At 39.4% G+C, this 14656-nt stretch overlaps 5 protein-coding genes across 5 annotated transcripts; all 5 read left to right on the top strand.

Moving 5' to 3' along the window:
• Window positions 1–2194: 2194 nt before the first annotated feature.
• Window positions 2195–3160, top strand: LOC143323343 (olfactory receptor 52E8-like). The gene has a single exon (XM_076735156.1). It carries the CDS (start codon window positions 2195–2197, stop codon window positions 3158–3160), a length of 966 nt encoding a protein of 321 aa, XP_076591271.1.
• A 2557-nt stretch (window positions 3161–5717) lies between these two features.
• Window positions 5718–6683, top strand: LOC143323646 (olfactory receptor 52E8-like). Its single transcript, XM_076735613.1, has one exon. The coding sequence runs from the start codon at window positions 5718–5720 to the stop codon at window positions 6681–6683; it is 966 nt and encodes a 321-aa protein (XP_076591728.1).
• Window positions 6684–8791: 2108 nt separating this feature from the next.
• LOC143323561 (olfactory receptor 52E8-like) lies at window positions 8792–9763 on the top strand. Its single transcript, XM_076735463.1, has one exon. The coding sequence runs from the start codon at window positions 8792–8794 to the stop codon at window positions 9761–9763; it is 972 nt and encodes a 323-aa protein (XP_076591578.1).
• Window positions 9764–11130: 1367 nt separating this feature from the next.
• On the top strand, window positions 11131–12090 carry LOC143323342 (olfactory receptor 52E8-like). The gene has a single exon (XM_076735155.1). The coding sequence runs from the start codon at window positions 11131–11133 to the stop codon at window positions 12088–12090; it is 960 nt and encodes a 319-aa protein (XP_076591270.1).
• Window positions 12091–13650: 1560 nt separating this feature from the next.
• LOC143323341 (olfactory receptor 52B2-like) lies at window positions 13651–14634 on the top strand. Its single transcript, XM_076735153.1, has one exon. The coding sequence runs from the start codon at window positions 13651–13653 to the stop codon at window positions 14632–14634; it is 984 nt and encodes a 327-aa protein (XP_076591268.1).
• Window positions 14635–14656: the final 22 nt, after the last annotated feature.

Below are 14656 nucleotides of genomic sequence, written 5' to 3'. Positions count from 1 at the left end.
TTCTATAATGTGCATATCTACAAGTGTAACCACAACATATGTCTGGATATATTTCTGAAAAGTGTGAGAATTATATCAAACATGGTTGTTCCTTGCTGGAGCCTCATAAACTCAGCCTATCTCTGGCGGAGTTTATTGCAAACAAGTCACATTTAGATGTGAGTAAAAGTCTAAATGGTTGTATGTGAGTTTACATTTCCATAGTCATATCTTACAATTGTGCCGATGTTAAACTTGTTTCAGTTTTGTCATGAAATCACTGAGAGTGCTCCATAATGACTGCATGTTGTTTCTACATTTAGCTATGTTTTGTCAGCATTGAACTTTACCGACATCTGACTGGATTATAAGATGTATGGCATTTTTTATGCCAAGGCCAAATGACATAAACAGTCATTTGATCATGTTAGCATGTTAGCATGCGGATGTTGAGCCACTAGTGTGTCTGTAGACTCTTGGTCTTGTTATCTTGTATCAGAAAAGCTTGACCTTGTAATTATTTGACCAGCAAATGCACAAAAAACACCTTTCTCTAACTTAACTCACTTCTCCAACTCTTAGCAGAGTGACATGTTTCTCTTAGGCCGATGACACTCAGAGGCAACAACACAAATGAGTTCCAAGAGGAGGCTAATTAGTGTCTCGTGTCAATAACGGTCTCAAGTGTGTGATTAAAGTGTGCATGTGTGAGTCCAGGCCTCTGTGTGTGTCTTTTACCTTTGTGAATTCTCATCTCAAAATGCTCTTATGCAATGTTGTTTACCCCAGAATTGCTTGTTTTTCTTACATATTCTAAACACATATATCTTCAACTGAACCCATTATTTTGGTTATTATATTATTTTAATTATTTTTGGGAACATGAACCTTTTAATTTGCTATTTACACATGAATTGTTGATGTCTTGACACCAGGAAGAAGTGAAATCTGTGAGAGAAGGCGGCGATACATGAGGCCTAAAGCCTTGCTGGCCACCATACATTCTTGTTCATGGAGCCAAGCACTGTTTGGCTCTGAACTGTCTGGGTCTTCCACATTGAAAATGGAGGTCACGGGTCAACAGCGATTACTCTGATTATCAAAATAATTTTCCCATTCATTGAGTGTAAGTTTGTATGAATGTAAGCCGAAATGAGTCATTGCATTTCTTATTTCTGGGAGAGAGGAACAAAGTTCATGAGCCACATCTGAAGAAGCACAGTCAGTGTCCTTCTGTCATTGTGCAAGAAAACACAATCAAACAGACAAAACACAAACACATGGAGAAAACATCCTCACCAACAACACACGAGCAAACACAGAAACACTACAAAATGCGTTTTCTTAAGTTGCAGGGCATTGAGCTCTCAGCACCGCCGTACAGGAAAGACAATGAAGAGAGCCCACCATGAGACACTGGGGATATTAACACTCCTGCCCCACCATCAATCTACGTACTCACTGGGGCTTTTACTCCTGCAGGATTTTTAATCCATTAGCGCAATTAAATTAATGGTTCTTCCAATTAGCCATCATTAGGTGAGTGTACCTTGTAGCATATTTATTATTTCCCATCTGACCAGTCAGTTCATTATTAATTACTATGTTTTATGCACACACAAACACACACACACACACACACACACACACACACACACACACACACACGCGCGCGCACACACACACACACAGGTATATTGTATATCACATAGATATCACATTATGTATTTTATTCTTAGTATTAATGTTCCACTTACAGAACTGTGAATTCTTATATTCTCTTCCTAATAGCTTTTTTTTTTTTTTTTTTTTTGCTGTCTGCCATCCTCTCCCACGTCCTCTTGTTCTTAAAAACTCCACCATTCACATTCTCAGTATTTCTGTATTATTACCAAAGCAGGCCTGCTAATGAGCAGAATGAGGTAAGTTCTGCATAGTGTACACAGATGATCCCACCCAACTCCCTCATGCTGTCGCTCTCTCAGCAGCTTATATAAGATGCTGCGTAGAATTCAGTTTGGTTTGAGGTGCAGTGTGACCTTGATGGTCAGGGTCAGGATTTGCCTCTAAACTCTCTAAATATAAAAATGACACTTCAAAGGTGATAGAAAACAGGTAGATCCTAAAGACAACCTGTGATAATTGATGATGGACCAATTACAATCTCGCACATTTCTATTTCGAGAGCATTTTCTTGCATTTTGATACATAAATTATGTTTTATACGAACATAACAACAGTCAAAGACTTCATGATAATTGGATTCCCAGGACTTCATCCAGCATATTATGGACCTGTGTCTGCACTTCTTTTCTTCACCTACTTATTCATCCTTGTTGGAAACATTTTTATTTTAATTTTTGTTGGGCTTGAGAGGCGTCTTTACAAGCCAACATATCTGATCTTCTGTCATTTGGCGATGAATGATTTGTTGTTTGGGACAGTGACCTTACCGAAGATGATATCCAGGTATTGGTGGGATAACAAGATGATATCTTTTGGTGCCTGCTTCACTCAGATGTATTTCGTTCATTCCTTGGGAGCTATTCATTCTCTCCTTCTGCTGATAATGTCACTTGATCGTTTCATTGCAGTTTTTTTTCCTTTCAAATATCCCGTTCTGATTACAAACAATAACATTTCTATAGCTTGCGGGTTGTCGTGGATTGGGACATTTCTCAGGATGATGGGTATTGTATATCACGCTCTAACCTTGCCTTATTGTAATTCTAACGTCATTGTACAGTGTTATTGTGACCACATTTCAATCACGAACCTGGCATGTGGTGAAAGTGTAAAACTTGTTCAGGCTGTTGCTGTTGGCTTTGCAATGTTCAGCCTCTTGCTTCCACTTTCATTTGTCATTTTTTCCTATATTTCCATCTTTGCAGTAGTTTTGAGAATGGGAAACACTGAGGGACGATACAAAACCTTGTCAACTTGCACACCACAACTATTAATTTCTTGCCTGTACTACTTGCCAAGGTGTTTTGTTTATCTGACTCATGCCGTAGGATTTTCTTTCAGTCTGGACATCCGGATTTTACTGATATTACTTTACAGTCTTCTTCCTTGTGCTGTTAATCCAATCATATATTGCTTCAAAACCAAGGATATCAAAGATATTTTGATGAAGAGACTGACAAATGCTAAAGTTGAAACGAAGCAAGCTTCAAAGTAATGCATACGCTGTCAGGATATGTACCATTATCTCTGTATATCGAATGAAAAACCACTTCAATTCTAGAGTAATTGAGACTGCAAGCTTCTGCTTCATTTTTTGTGAATGTACACATATTGGAGTTCTGCTTAACGAATTAAAATGCAGTTGTTTGCATTGTCTGCTCTCTAAGTAAGAAATGAATGTGAGAAATTGACCTGATGTGGCCTTCAAATTAAACAAACTGCAACATGCCAAAAAGATGTTTACTGCACGTGTCTTTCACATGTTGATATATTTCCAGTAGCCTGGTTAAAATAACAACATTTAGAAAGAAAAGTTGTTGTATGTCGTTGCACCTTATTATTCTTAATACTGTGCAGTCAGATCAAGCCACCTTAGCTGTCTTGCAATGCACACATGAGGGATTTTAGGAAGTGAGACAGAGTCAGATATATCAGCATAATGTGGAAACTGTGTCTGATAACAGCAAGACAATAAAAACACCCTGCACATCTTTAGAACCTGTTTTTGCGATCACACAAACATTAACACCACCTTTCTTTTCTTTCTCTTCTGAACATACCTGTGTGTCATTGATGGAGATCGGCTTTAGTTTTATCTTTTAAAGGCTGAAAATGGTTTTATTACTGCACAAGATTCATCCAAACCCTGAACAAGTAAATGTTTGACTTTATCAGAAAAGTCTCATTTTGCACCAAATGTTCTTTCTGCCTGTAGTGCAATTTTAGTTTACTAGTTTTCAGGAAAATGTGTCCTTCAGCAAAACCACACATCAAAAAAAAAAACAAAAAACAAAAAAACACCAGCAGTTTGTTTCAGGTGAATCCAGTTTCACATAGTTTTTGGCACTCACATGTTTGTGGCAGTGTGGTGTTGCTCTTTAATGTGTGAGGCAGCGGGGGAAGGACGCAAGTGCAGACAATGTAAAACAGCATCAGTTCAGGGGTTTACTGCAGCAGTGGACATGCAAAAGCTGAAGGCAGGCAGGCAGGTACATGCAGGTTCCAGGGAAAGGTGGGCGGCTACAGGTGGCTGGAAAGCAGATGTCAAACGAAGAAGCTACAAAACAAAAAAGTGCTGCAGCCTGATGAGGAAAGTGGGAACAGGTGTGGAGGTTTTAATGTTGTGCCAGCAGACTGCAGAGCAGCTTCTTTCATCAGGCTGTGAAACCCTTCAGTCCTTCCTCTGCACTCCACAATAAAGAACAGTTCATTCATCCATTTCTATCATTTTTGTTTTGTGGGTAGCTTAAAGGGATGGAGACAGAGGCAGAGAGAGAGAACAGTGCAAAGTGCTGGGATGACCGATCAGGCAATTAAAACAATGCTGTAGTTTATTTGTCATCGTTATGTTTGTGGAAGGGTCATCAAATCTTTTAAAACACTGATAATTGTAAGTACAAGAGGAGACACAAACCCTGATCTCCATTGTCAGCTGAGGCGCAACACACTCATCTATCACCCTCACCTGCATATTGTTAGTTTTCACCACACTCTATAAGCAGTCGGCTCTTCACCATTGGCAAACCATTAAAGCCTAACAGGAGCCTCAGCTGTCAAACTCCCAAAAATCATTGTTTGAGCTTTATTAAAATTATATAGTGCTAAAACATCACTGTCCATTACATGGATGCCAATTTACTGTCATTTAGAACAGGGACAGAAAACCCCATTATAATGCTGCAGCTTTTCAGAAAACAAACTAAGGGCTTCTTTCTAAAATAATTTGATTCCAGACACTAACGTCCTCGGTGCGGGTTGCTGTCAGGCCACTTAGTCAGGGAAAGGTTGTGGTTCTGATTAAATAATGGAAAAAGTCCTTGCACGGTGTGTTGTGCCTCCAGTAACCATTTCCAACTTTTAACCAAGGTCACAGTCTCAAACCGTATCCAGGAGCTTTGAGCTGCATGATTGTAATCATAAAAACATTCATCATGCTTAAACATGCATTATGTTGCTAAGACGATGTAGTCCACATATCATTGCATTTGCAGCAAAATGTACTGTCTTTACTAATGCAAAGTAGTTGTGTATGAACATTATTTCTAGGAGATAACATTAGAGGAAATACATTTTCTGGCCCAGATTGGAACACAAGCTTTCTTGAAAAGATGAAGTTTAAGATTAAGAGAACAAAAATGAGAAGCGAGTGCCTGCATTGTTTTGTGCTGCGTTCCTCAAGCTGAACTCATTACTGGAAACACGTAACTCCTTGGTTCACAGTGGGGTCTTTTGAGGATATGTCCTGTCAGACTTGATAAAAGGCTCATATTACCTGGTGTACATACATTGCATTGGGTTTCTGGACACTGAACTCCAATCCGGACAGTAAGAGTCCTATTCAGTCTGAGTATAGGTGAGCATCAGATATACTGTGATTTTCAGATATGCTGTAGGGATCATTTTGAATGGTTGGGTTTTGGATATCTGTTTTTTTAGCAGTATATTCTGCTATTAATATTTTCCAAGTCTAATCAGTCTTTTTAACTTGTAGGTCTTTATTTCACGTCTTTTCATGTGTTAGTTGTGGAAGATTGTTATTGTGAACTCAAATTATGATCGTCAATGTCACAAAGATGAAAAGCTTCTCCATCCTCGGATTCCCTGGACTTTCACCTCAGTATCATGGACTTGTGTCAGCTGTGTTCTTTTTCATCTACCTTGCTATCGCAGTGGGAAACATTTTCATTTTAGCGTTTGTTGCCTACGAGAAGTCCCTGCAGAAACCGACATATCTGGTCTTCTGTCACCTGGCGATGAACGACTTAACCTTTGGCACTGTGACTCTCCCAAAGATCATATCAAAATATTGGCTGGATGATGGCATCATTTCATTTTATGGGTGTTTTACACAGATGTTCTTTGTTCATTATTTAGGATCAGTGACCTCTTTCATCTTGTTGGTCATGGCTCTTGATCGGTTTATTGCCATATGTGTCCCCCTGCGTTATCCAGCTCTGATCACAAACAGCATCATATCTGTGCTCTGTGGCTTTGCCTGGTTCATACCTCTGCCTTTGATGGTAGCTGTTGTTCTCCATGCGCTCACTTTACCTTTCTGCAAGTCAAATGTCATTGCTCAGTGCTACTGTGACCACATTTCTATAACAAGTCAGGCGTGTGGTGCGGATGTTAAAATAGTTGCAGTCACTTCTCTGTGTGTAGCCATGTTTTGTCTCTTGCTTCCTCTTGCCTTCATCTTGTTTTCCTACGTTTCCATTATTGTGTCCATTTTGAAAATGTCCAATGCTGCAGGGCGCAAGAAAACCTTATCAACTTGCACCCCTCAGATATTTATCACATGTCTTTTCTACCTGCCCAGGTGTTTTGTTTATGTAGCCAATACTGTTGGCTTTTCTTTCAGCTTAGATATTCGCATTTTATTGATATTGCTGTACAGTCTTTTCCCTCCTGCTGTTAATCCAATCATATATTGTTTCAAGACTCAAGACATCAAGCAGATGCTGATGAAGAGGCTGAAGAAAACTAAAATTGGAATACAGATAAAACTTTCATATTGAGGCAGAATGCACACGATCAGCCAACAGCAGGATTTTTCCGTCCCAGACAAGTTTGTGACATTAATGAACCCCACCTTCACGACTCAGCTTCATATGTCACCTCTGAATTTAATTGCTGGTAATTTCCATCAGCCGTTTCTTCATATTTCAGTCTTGGCCTTCTTTTTTTTTGCTGCACCTGAACTGAACACAATTGCTTCTGGGCAAAACATGTGATTTAAAAATATAATCTTTACCCATTTTGTAAGTAGTTTGGTGCACCAGCTTTAACTGAAAACACTGTGTTTCCATTTAAAAAATAAATAAATTGAGCCAATGAATAAATGTAAACTTTGTTGTAAACCTTTGACCAAAAATGTTTTTGTATTTTTGCTTTATTCTACAAGCTTATTAAAATATGACTGTGATGTTATCATCCATGCCATTTAATATTAATTAAAATACACTTTACCAGTGCTTCTCTTGTTACCCTGAAGGCAATAAACACATATAAACTAATGTAGCTTGCAGTCTTTGTTCATTAAGACCAGTTTAAATGTCTGTCGTTATTCTGTACCTTCAAAATGTCAGATGATGTCACTGATGTGGACCAACAACAGTGACACTGAACAGATGGACATGGTGTCTTCATGTGTTCTGTGTGAATGTAAATGTGAGACGGGGTGAAACAAAGAGACACATTATTGTGTGTATGTGTTGATGTAGGAACACTAAGGAACCAGTGATCTTCATAATACACACAACCTCTCTGGTCTCAGTTTAGATATTCCACAGCAATGAAGTACAAAGCTTTCCCTTTTCACTTGTTTAATCTTTATGTGTCCAGGGGTGCTGCAAAGGCCCAGGCTAACACCTGCACTCTTTTACTACGACGCATCATTACAAGTGCAGAATGTGTCTTGGCATCGTCTTGCTCGAGAAAGCAGGGACGTTGCTGAAGAAGCCTGAACAGCAGCATATGTTGTCACAAAACCTGTAAGCAGCTTTTGGCTTTAATGGCTCCTTCACAGATGTGCAAGTTACGCAAGCCATGAGCACCCACATGCATTAAAGTCATCACAGATGCTGGCTTCGAAGTTCACACTGGGAACAGTCTGGATGGTCCTTTTCGTCTTTAACAACATCTGTGATTTCCAAACACTATTTGAAATGTGCACTCGTCAGACCACAGTGCACTTTTCCACTTTTGAGTCAGTCCACCTCAGATGAGCTCAGAGAAACCAGCAGCATTTCTGGATGTTGTTGCTGAGTCTTTTTGTAGATGCAGCAACAAACTGTGTTTACTGACAATGGATTTATTATATAATATCTGAGTTCAGTGGGAGCAAAGTCAGAGCCAGGAGCTTTCTAAAACCTCTGATATACAGTGAGAAGTAAACCTGAAGGAAAGCAGTTACACTGACTCATTCGTGAATTGTTAATTGCTTTCATCTTGATGCAGATGTTCAATGAATCGAAGATAATTGTAAGGAAGAATATACTATTCTGCTGCTTTGGCACTTTTGGGATTCATTTGAGAATATGACCCTTTGAGGATATGCATGGTCAAACACCACACTGGAGCAGATATTAACTGTTACCCAGACACTGCACTCAGCCTTTAGTCGAGAGCCTGCATCTGAAAGGTAAGACTCTCACGCAGAGTACGAATGGAAAACAGTATATTTTTGTTTGTTATGTGTCTGTCAGTTGACTCATGGGTTGGAATGTTAAACAAAATTTGCATGCTTTTGTCCAAACTTAAGAAATAAAAAGCATGACAAATGTTATTACCACTGGGAAATTTTGGTTCTGATGGATTCTAATCAGTTAAAGAGAGAAATGAATAACGTAATATGTACGTATTTTTAGGGCTTCATGTTTTAATTGTATTAATTCTGTTAAATATATTTTTCTGACCAAAAAAAGACTCACTTTATAATCACATGAAACAGAGAAAAGCGTCCAAAGTGTAAAAAATGATCAGGTTGATTCATTTCATCTATTAAGAGATTCATCATTTTCTTGCTGATTGTTGTGGTCAATGTTACCTTTGACATTCTGCATCTAATGAATTCTGACTTCTGTTTTCCACGGCTGTCTTTGACTCGATTGTGAAACAGGTGATAATGATCTCCCCAAATGTCACAAAGATGAAAAGCTTCTCCATCCTCGGATTCCCTGGACTTTCACCTCAGTATCATGGACTTGTGTCAGCTGTGTTCTTTTTCATCTATCTTGCTATCGCAGTAGGAAACATTTTCATTTTAGCGTTTGTTGCCTACGAGAAGTCCCTGCAGAAACCGACATATCTGGTCTTCTGTCACCTGGCGATGAACGACTTAACCTTTGGCACTGTGACTCTCCCAAAGATCATATCAAAATATTGGCTGGATGATGGCATCATTTCATTTTATGGGTGTTTTACACAGATGTTCTTTGTTCATTATTTAGGATCAGTGACCTCTTTCATCTTGTTGGTCATGGCTCTTGATCGGTTTATTGCCATATGTGTCCCCCTGCGTTATCCAGCTCTGATCACAAACAGCATCATATCTGTGCTCTGTGGGTTTGCCTGGTTCATACCTGTGTCTTTGATGGTGACCATTGTTGTCCAAGCCCTCGCTTTACCTTTCTGTAAGTCAAATGTCATTGCTCAGTGCTACTGTGACCACATTTCTATAACAAGTCAGGCGTGTGGTGCGGATGTTAAAATCGTACAGGTCACTACTCTCTGCATGGCCATGTTTTGTCTCTTGCTTCCTCTTGCCTTCATCTTGTTTTCCTACGTTTCCATTATTGTGTCCATTTTGAAAATGTCCAATGCTGCAGGGCGCAAGAAAACCTTATCAACTTGCACCCCTCAGATATTTATCACATGTCTTTTCTACCTGCCCAGGTGTTTTGTTTATGTAGCCAATACTGTTGGCTTTTCTTTCAGCTTAGATATTCGCATTTTATTGATATTGCTGTACAGTCTTTTCCCTCCTGCTGTTAATCCAATCATATATTGTTTCAAGACTCAAGACATCAAGCAGATGCTGATGAAGAGGCTGAAGAAAACAACTAGGGTTGGAATAGAGGTAAAACTGTCATTCTAATAATGGCCTGATGATAAATAGGCCATTATTATGCATCTGATATCTAGATGGTACTTAGTGGTAATTTCAAATGTTCTTGCTTTACAAATACTGCACTGTGTGTCATACAATGCAAATGATGAGCTAATAGGAAGAAATAACACTGTGTTTAAACTATGATAGGAGTTCAGAAACCACAACTAAAGTTTTGTTTTTACTCACTCAAAAGGGTGATTTTTTCATTCATTCATATCTCCTGGGTGCTACACAAGCCTCTGCACTAGTCTTTATCCGAAGCAGCATGTTTGCAATCAGGACTCATAATAATAATACTTGATTCACTTATGTTTCACATAAGACCCAACAGCAAAAGGACTAATCGCATTGCGTGTATGTTGGCAATCATCTATTCTGCTATCATTCAGTAATGGACTGATTAGCACCAGGTGTGGACTTCCTGTTCACAGATGTGGGGTTAGCGGTGCTCCACACCTGGTGCTCAGCAGCTAATTGTTAGCTCTCAAACTCATAGAAAAACGTGTTAACATTTGTTACTTATGACTGATTTAAATAAAGTACATGAAGAAATGTCTATGTCATGATTTGAATTCAAGACACACACACACACACACACACACACACACACACACACACACACAGAGACGCACACACACGAACATATGTGTATACATAATTTATGGGGACATTACATAGATTTACATGCATTTTCTGGAGAGTTACCCTAACCATTACCAAAACCACTACTTGCCTAACCCTACCCTTAACCCCAGTCTTCATCCTAAAATTTAAGGATTTACATTATGAGGACCTGCATGTATGTCCCCACAACGTGAGGAATACATGGTGTACACACACACACACACACACACACACACACACACACACACACACACACACACACAAACAGGATTATGATGGGTAGGTTTCGTGGTGAAGTTCTCACGTCAATGGGCAGCATTGACTGAAGCCCTGCAGGGCTGCCAAACCAGGATCCCAAGTAGAACTGGTGGAACTCATTTGGGATCATGAGTCCTCATGAGATTTTCCTGTTTACATAAAATAAAAGTGTCAAACAACATGTTCAGCACATATTAGGTGGCGCTGCGTGGAGATATGGCAGTTCGCTCATGCAAGTCGATCTACTGTAAGTTTTACAAGGTAAGATTCACACAGAAAACATGAAGTCACTGTAATGGTTTGTACTTTCTTTACCTTTCTTTGTGTTCTCGTCAGATTTGAGCTAATTAGATCTACTGTTAGTAATTCCATGTTATTTGCTGTTTTTCTCCACTTAAATACACGTTAAATAGCCACTCCAATCTTTGTGTTTTCTGTTTGATAGGTTGTTATTGTGAATTCAAGTGATTATGTTCTACACTAATGTGACGAGGATAAAACATTTCTTCATCCTCGGATTTCCTGGACTTTCACCAGAGTATTATGGACCTGTGTCATTCCTGCTTTTTGTGCTCTTCTTGGTTATAGCTGTGGGAAATATTTTCATTTTAGTGTTTGTTAAATGTGAAAGGTCTCTGCAGAAACCTACATATATGATCTTTTGCCACTTGGCATTAACTGACTTAGCATTTGGGACTGTTACTCTGCCAAAGATTATATCGAAATATTGGTTTGACGACAGCATTATTTCATTTTATGGATGCTTTGCACAAATGTATTTTGTTCACTTTATAGGGGCGACTCATTCTTTCATCCTGATGGTGATGGCTCTTGATCGTTTTATTGCAATTTGCGCTCCGCTGCGTTACACAGCTCTTTTCACAAATGCTACTGTTTCTGTGCTTTGTGGAATATCATGGCTTATGCCGGTATCGTGGATGGTGGGTATAGTTTTAGATGCTCTTACGTTGCCTTTCTGTCATTCAAACATAATTGTACAGTGCTACTGTGACCATATAGCAATAACAGCTCTTGGATGTGAGAACGTAAGAGAAGTTCAGGTCGTCGCTTTTGGTCTTGCCATGTTCAGTTTGCTGGTGCCTCTGGGTTTTATTATCTTGTCGTATTTTGTCATCATCATTGTTGTTTCGACGATGTCCAGCTCTGAGGGCCGCCTCAGGACCCTGTCTACCTGCACGCCACAGCTCCTCATCACGTTTCTGTACTACATGCCACGATGTTTTGTGTACCTGGCAAATAATGTGGGATTCACCTTTAGCGTTCCAATCCGCATTGTTGTAGTGATGCTCTACAGTCTTTTACCTGCTGCCGTCAACCCCATCATTTACTGTTTCAAAACCAAGGATATCAAACAAAACTTGAAGAAGAAATTCTTTCATAGGAAGATCAATATCAGCACAAAAACTTGATTTCCTGATTGCTCTGACTACAGGCTGTTAAGGCTGGCTGAGCCTTTCCTTTCTGGGTCTCTCAGCTCTGGATCCCCTGGTGTCTCCTGAGTCTGGAGCCACATCAGAATTCACTTTATACCTCATCTTAAAATTCACTTGCACTGGAAGGCCTATTTTTAACAGCCAATTGTAGCAATTTTGTGCCTTTTTCTTCATGTTTTATCTAATTGTTTACTTCCTAATTTTACATTTTTCATATAGTGATTTTTCTCTACATTACTCAGTTGTTTTATTGTGAAGTCCTTTGTAACATTGTTTAAAAAGTATAAATAAAATGTGGTTACAAGTTCTTACTAGAAACATATTTTCTTCTAGCATCTTGTGTCCAAAAACTCAAATATTGGAAATGGGGAAACTGGTAACCTGTCTGGCCTAGCAGCACCACTAAAGGTGACGAATTATGCCTTCATATGTTTACTCTGTTGTTGTTGTTCTTGTTTAGGGGGGTTATGCGTGTGATAACGATGTGGCTTGGCGCAATGACTTCAGGTAGTCTTATTGAACACCGTGAGGCTGAGACTTCAGGACAACACTTCAGGTGTATTTTAAGGATTAAACGCTCAAGATATCAGGTGTAAATTAGTGACCTTTAGAGGTGCTAGTAAACAGGGTCTGTTACCTTTGGACAGAACCAGGCTAGCTGGTTCCTCCAGCTTCTAGTCTTTATGCTAACTCTCGCCTAGAAAGTAAATGAGTGTATTTCCTAAAATGAAAAATGGTTTCTTTAAGTTTTATACTCATTTTAATGAAGTTAGTGGGGACCTGGCAAAGAATCATCAAGGCTTAGTCAAGCAATTCTTGCATGTGACCTCTTGTACCAAGATTCAGTATATAATCGCTGATATCTTTTTAATGTAGCAATTTTAGAATGAATTAGCAGGATTTATGACAATTTTCTTCCCATAGGTCCATAGCGAGAAGACCTCCAATGGCTCTGCCTCTTGACTACAGAAAATGTTCTATTAGGGGGATACATGTATCTGAATTTATACTAACATTAAAAGTCACAAGCAGTTCTCTCGCAACATGTTCTGAGAAATCTGATGAGCAAATTGAGGCAGACATTCATGAAACTGTCGATAATGTGTCACTAAAGAGGAAGTGTTACGTAAGTGTAAGGAAAGCCACACAGTCAACCACAGCACAGAGTTGTGACCTTGAGCACACAGGGGTGCAGGCTCCTCTGAGTCTTAATCTCCACATATGTCATTAGACCAGAGTCTGTCTGAGGCCTTCATAATATAAAGTACCACAGACGTAAGGCTGTTACAAGGCTGGACAGGTACAGTTTCACAAGGTAAGACATGCTGTTGTTATGTGACACGCAGGGCAAAGTAATCACTCGGATAACATCGAAAATCCTGTGACGTACTACAAGTTTGTATTCTTTCTTTGACATTACCACATCAGTATTTACTCTGGAGTGTTATTAATTCATCACTCTTTTCCAGTTTCTCTCCTGGACCTGTGTGTGTCATGTCAGTTTCATTTTTGTTTAAAGGAGCTTCTCTATACATTATGAAATACACCAATATTACAACTGTAAAATATTTCATTCTCACCGGATTCCCAGGACTTCCTCCTCAGTATTACGGCCCAGTGTCTGTTCTTCTTCTCCTCGTTTTCCTAACTATTGTGGTTGGAAATGCTTTCATTTTAGCTGTTATTATGTATGAGAGGACTCTCCACAAACCAACGTACTTGATCTTTTTTCACCTCGCAATGACGGACGTCGCATTCGGCATTGTGACTCTTCCAAAAGTCATTGCCGTATATTGGTGGAATGACGCGGTGTCTTCATTTGGGGCCTGCTTTGCACAGATGTATTTTGTCCACTCCTTAGGAGCCATTCATTCTTTAATTTTGCTGATTATGGCTTTGGATCGCTTTGTTGCCATTTGGTTTCCTTTTCGATACCCTGTTGCGATTACAAACAAAGGAGTTTCCATTGTTTGCACCTTGTGCTGGGTTGCAACATTCATACGTATGATGGGGATTGTGCTCCACGCCTTGACTTTGCCTTACTGCGACCTAAACATCATCACACAGTGCTACTGTGATCACATATCAATCACTAAGCTGGGATGTGGTGAAAATGTGAGATATGTTAAAACTGTTTCACTTGCGAACGCTTTGGTCAATCTCTTGGTTCCTTTAACGTTCATATTTCTGTCTTACTTTTCAATCATATTGGCTGTTCTGAAAATGTCTCAGACAAAGAGCCGCCACAAAGTCCTGTCCACCTGTGCTCCTCAGATCTTCATCACCTGCCTTTATTATGTGCCAAGGTGCTTCGTTTATCTCGCGAACAATCTGGGATTCAGTTTGAGCACGGAGGCCCGCATTCCTATTACCATGATGTACAGCCTCATACCTGCCGCCGTGAATCCAGTGATATACTGTTTGAAGACTAAAGACATTAAAGAGGCTTTAATGCAGAGATTTAAAAATAGAAAAGTGAGCATTGCAATTAAAGTTGATTCTAAACAAAATAGTCAGTAATGTTTTACTTCCGATGAGCTAT

Source organism: Chaetodon auriga, chromosome 7 (genome assembly GCF_051107435.1).
Source record: "Chaetodon auriga isolate fChaAug3 chromosome 7, fChaAug3.hap1, whole genome shotgun sequence".
Taxonomy (NCBI): domain Eukaryota; kingdom Metazoa; phylum Chordata; class Actinopteri; order Chaetodontiformes; family Chaetodontidae; genus Chaetodon; species Chaetodon auriga.
The sequence above is the reverse complement of the archived record's forward strand: the minus strand, read 5'-3'. Positions and strand labels throughout refer to the sequence as shown.

Coding starts and splice junctions, on each gene's coding strand:
- LOC143323343 (XM_076735156.1), top strand. CDS start 2,195: ATGTTTTATACGAACATAACAACAGTCAAAGACTTCATGATAATTGGA.
- LOC143323646 (XM_076735613.1), top strand. CDS start 5,718: ATGATCGTCAATGTCACAAAGATGAAAAGCTTCTCCATCCTCGGATTC.
- LOC143323561 (XM_076735463.1), top strand. CDS start 8,792: ATGATCTCCCCAAATGTCACAAAGATGAAAAGCTTCTCCATCCTCGGA.
- LOC143323342 (XM_076735155.1), top strand. CDS start 11,131: ATGTTCTACACTAATGTGACGAGGATAAAACATTTCTTCATCCTCGGA.
- LOC143323341 (XM_076735153.1), top strand. CDS start 13,651: ATGAAATACACCAATATTACAACTGTAAAATATTTCATTCTCACCGGA.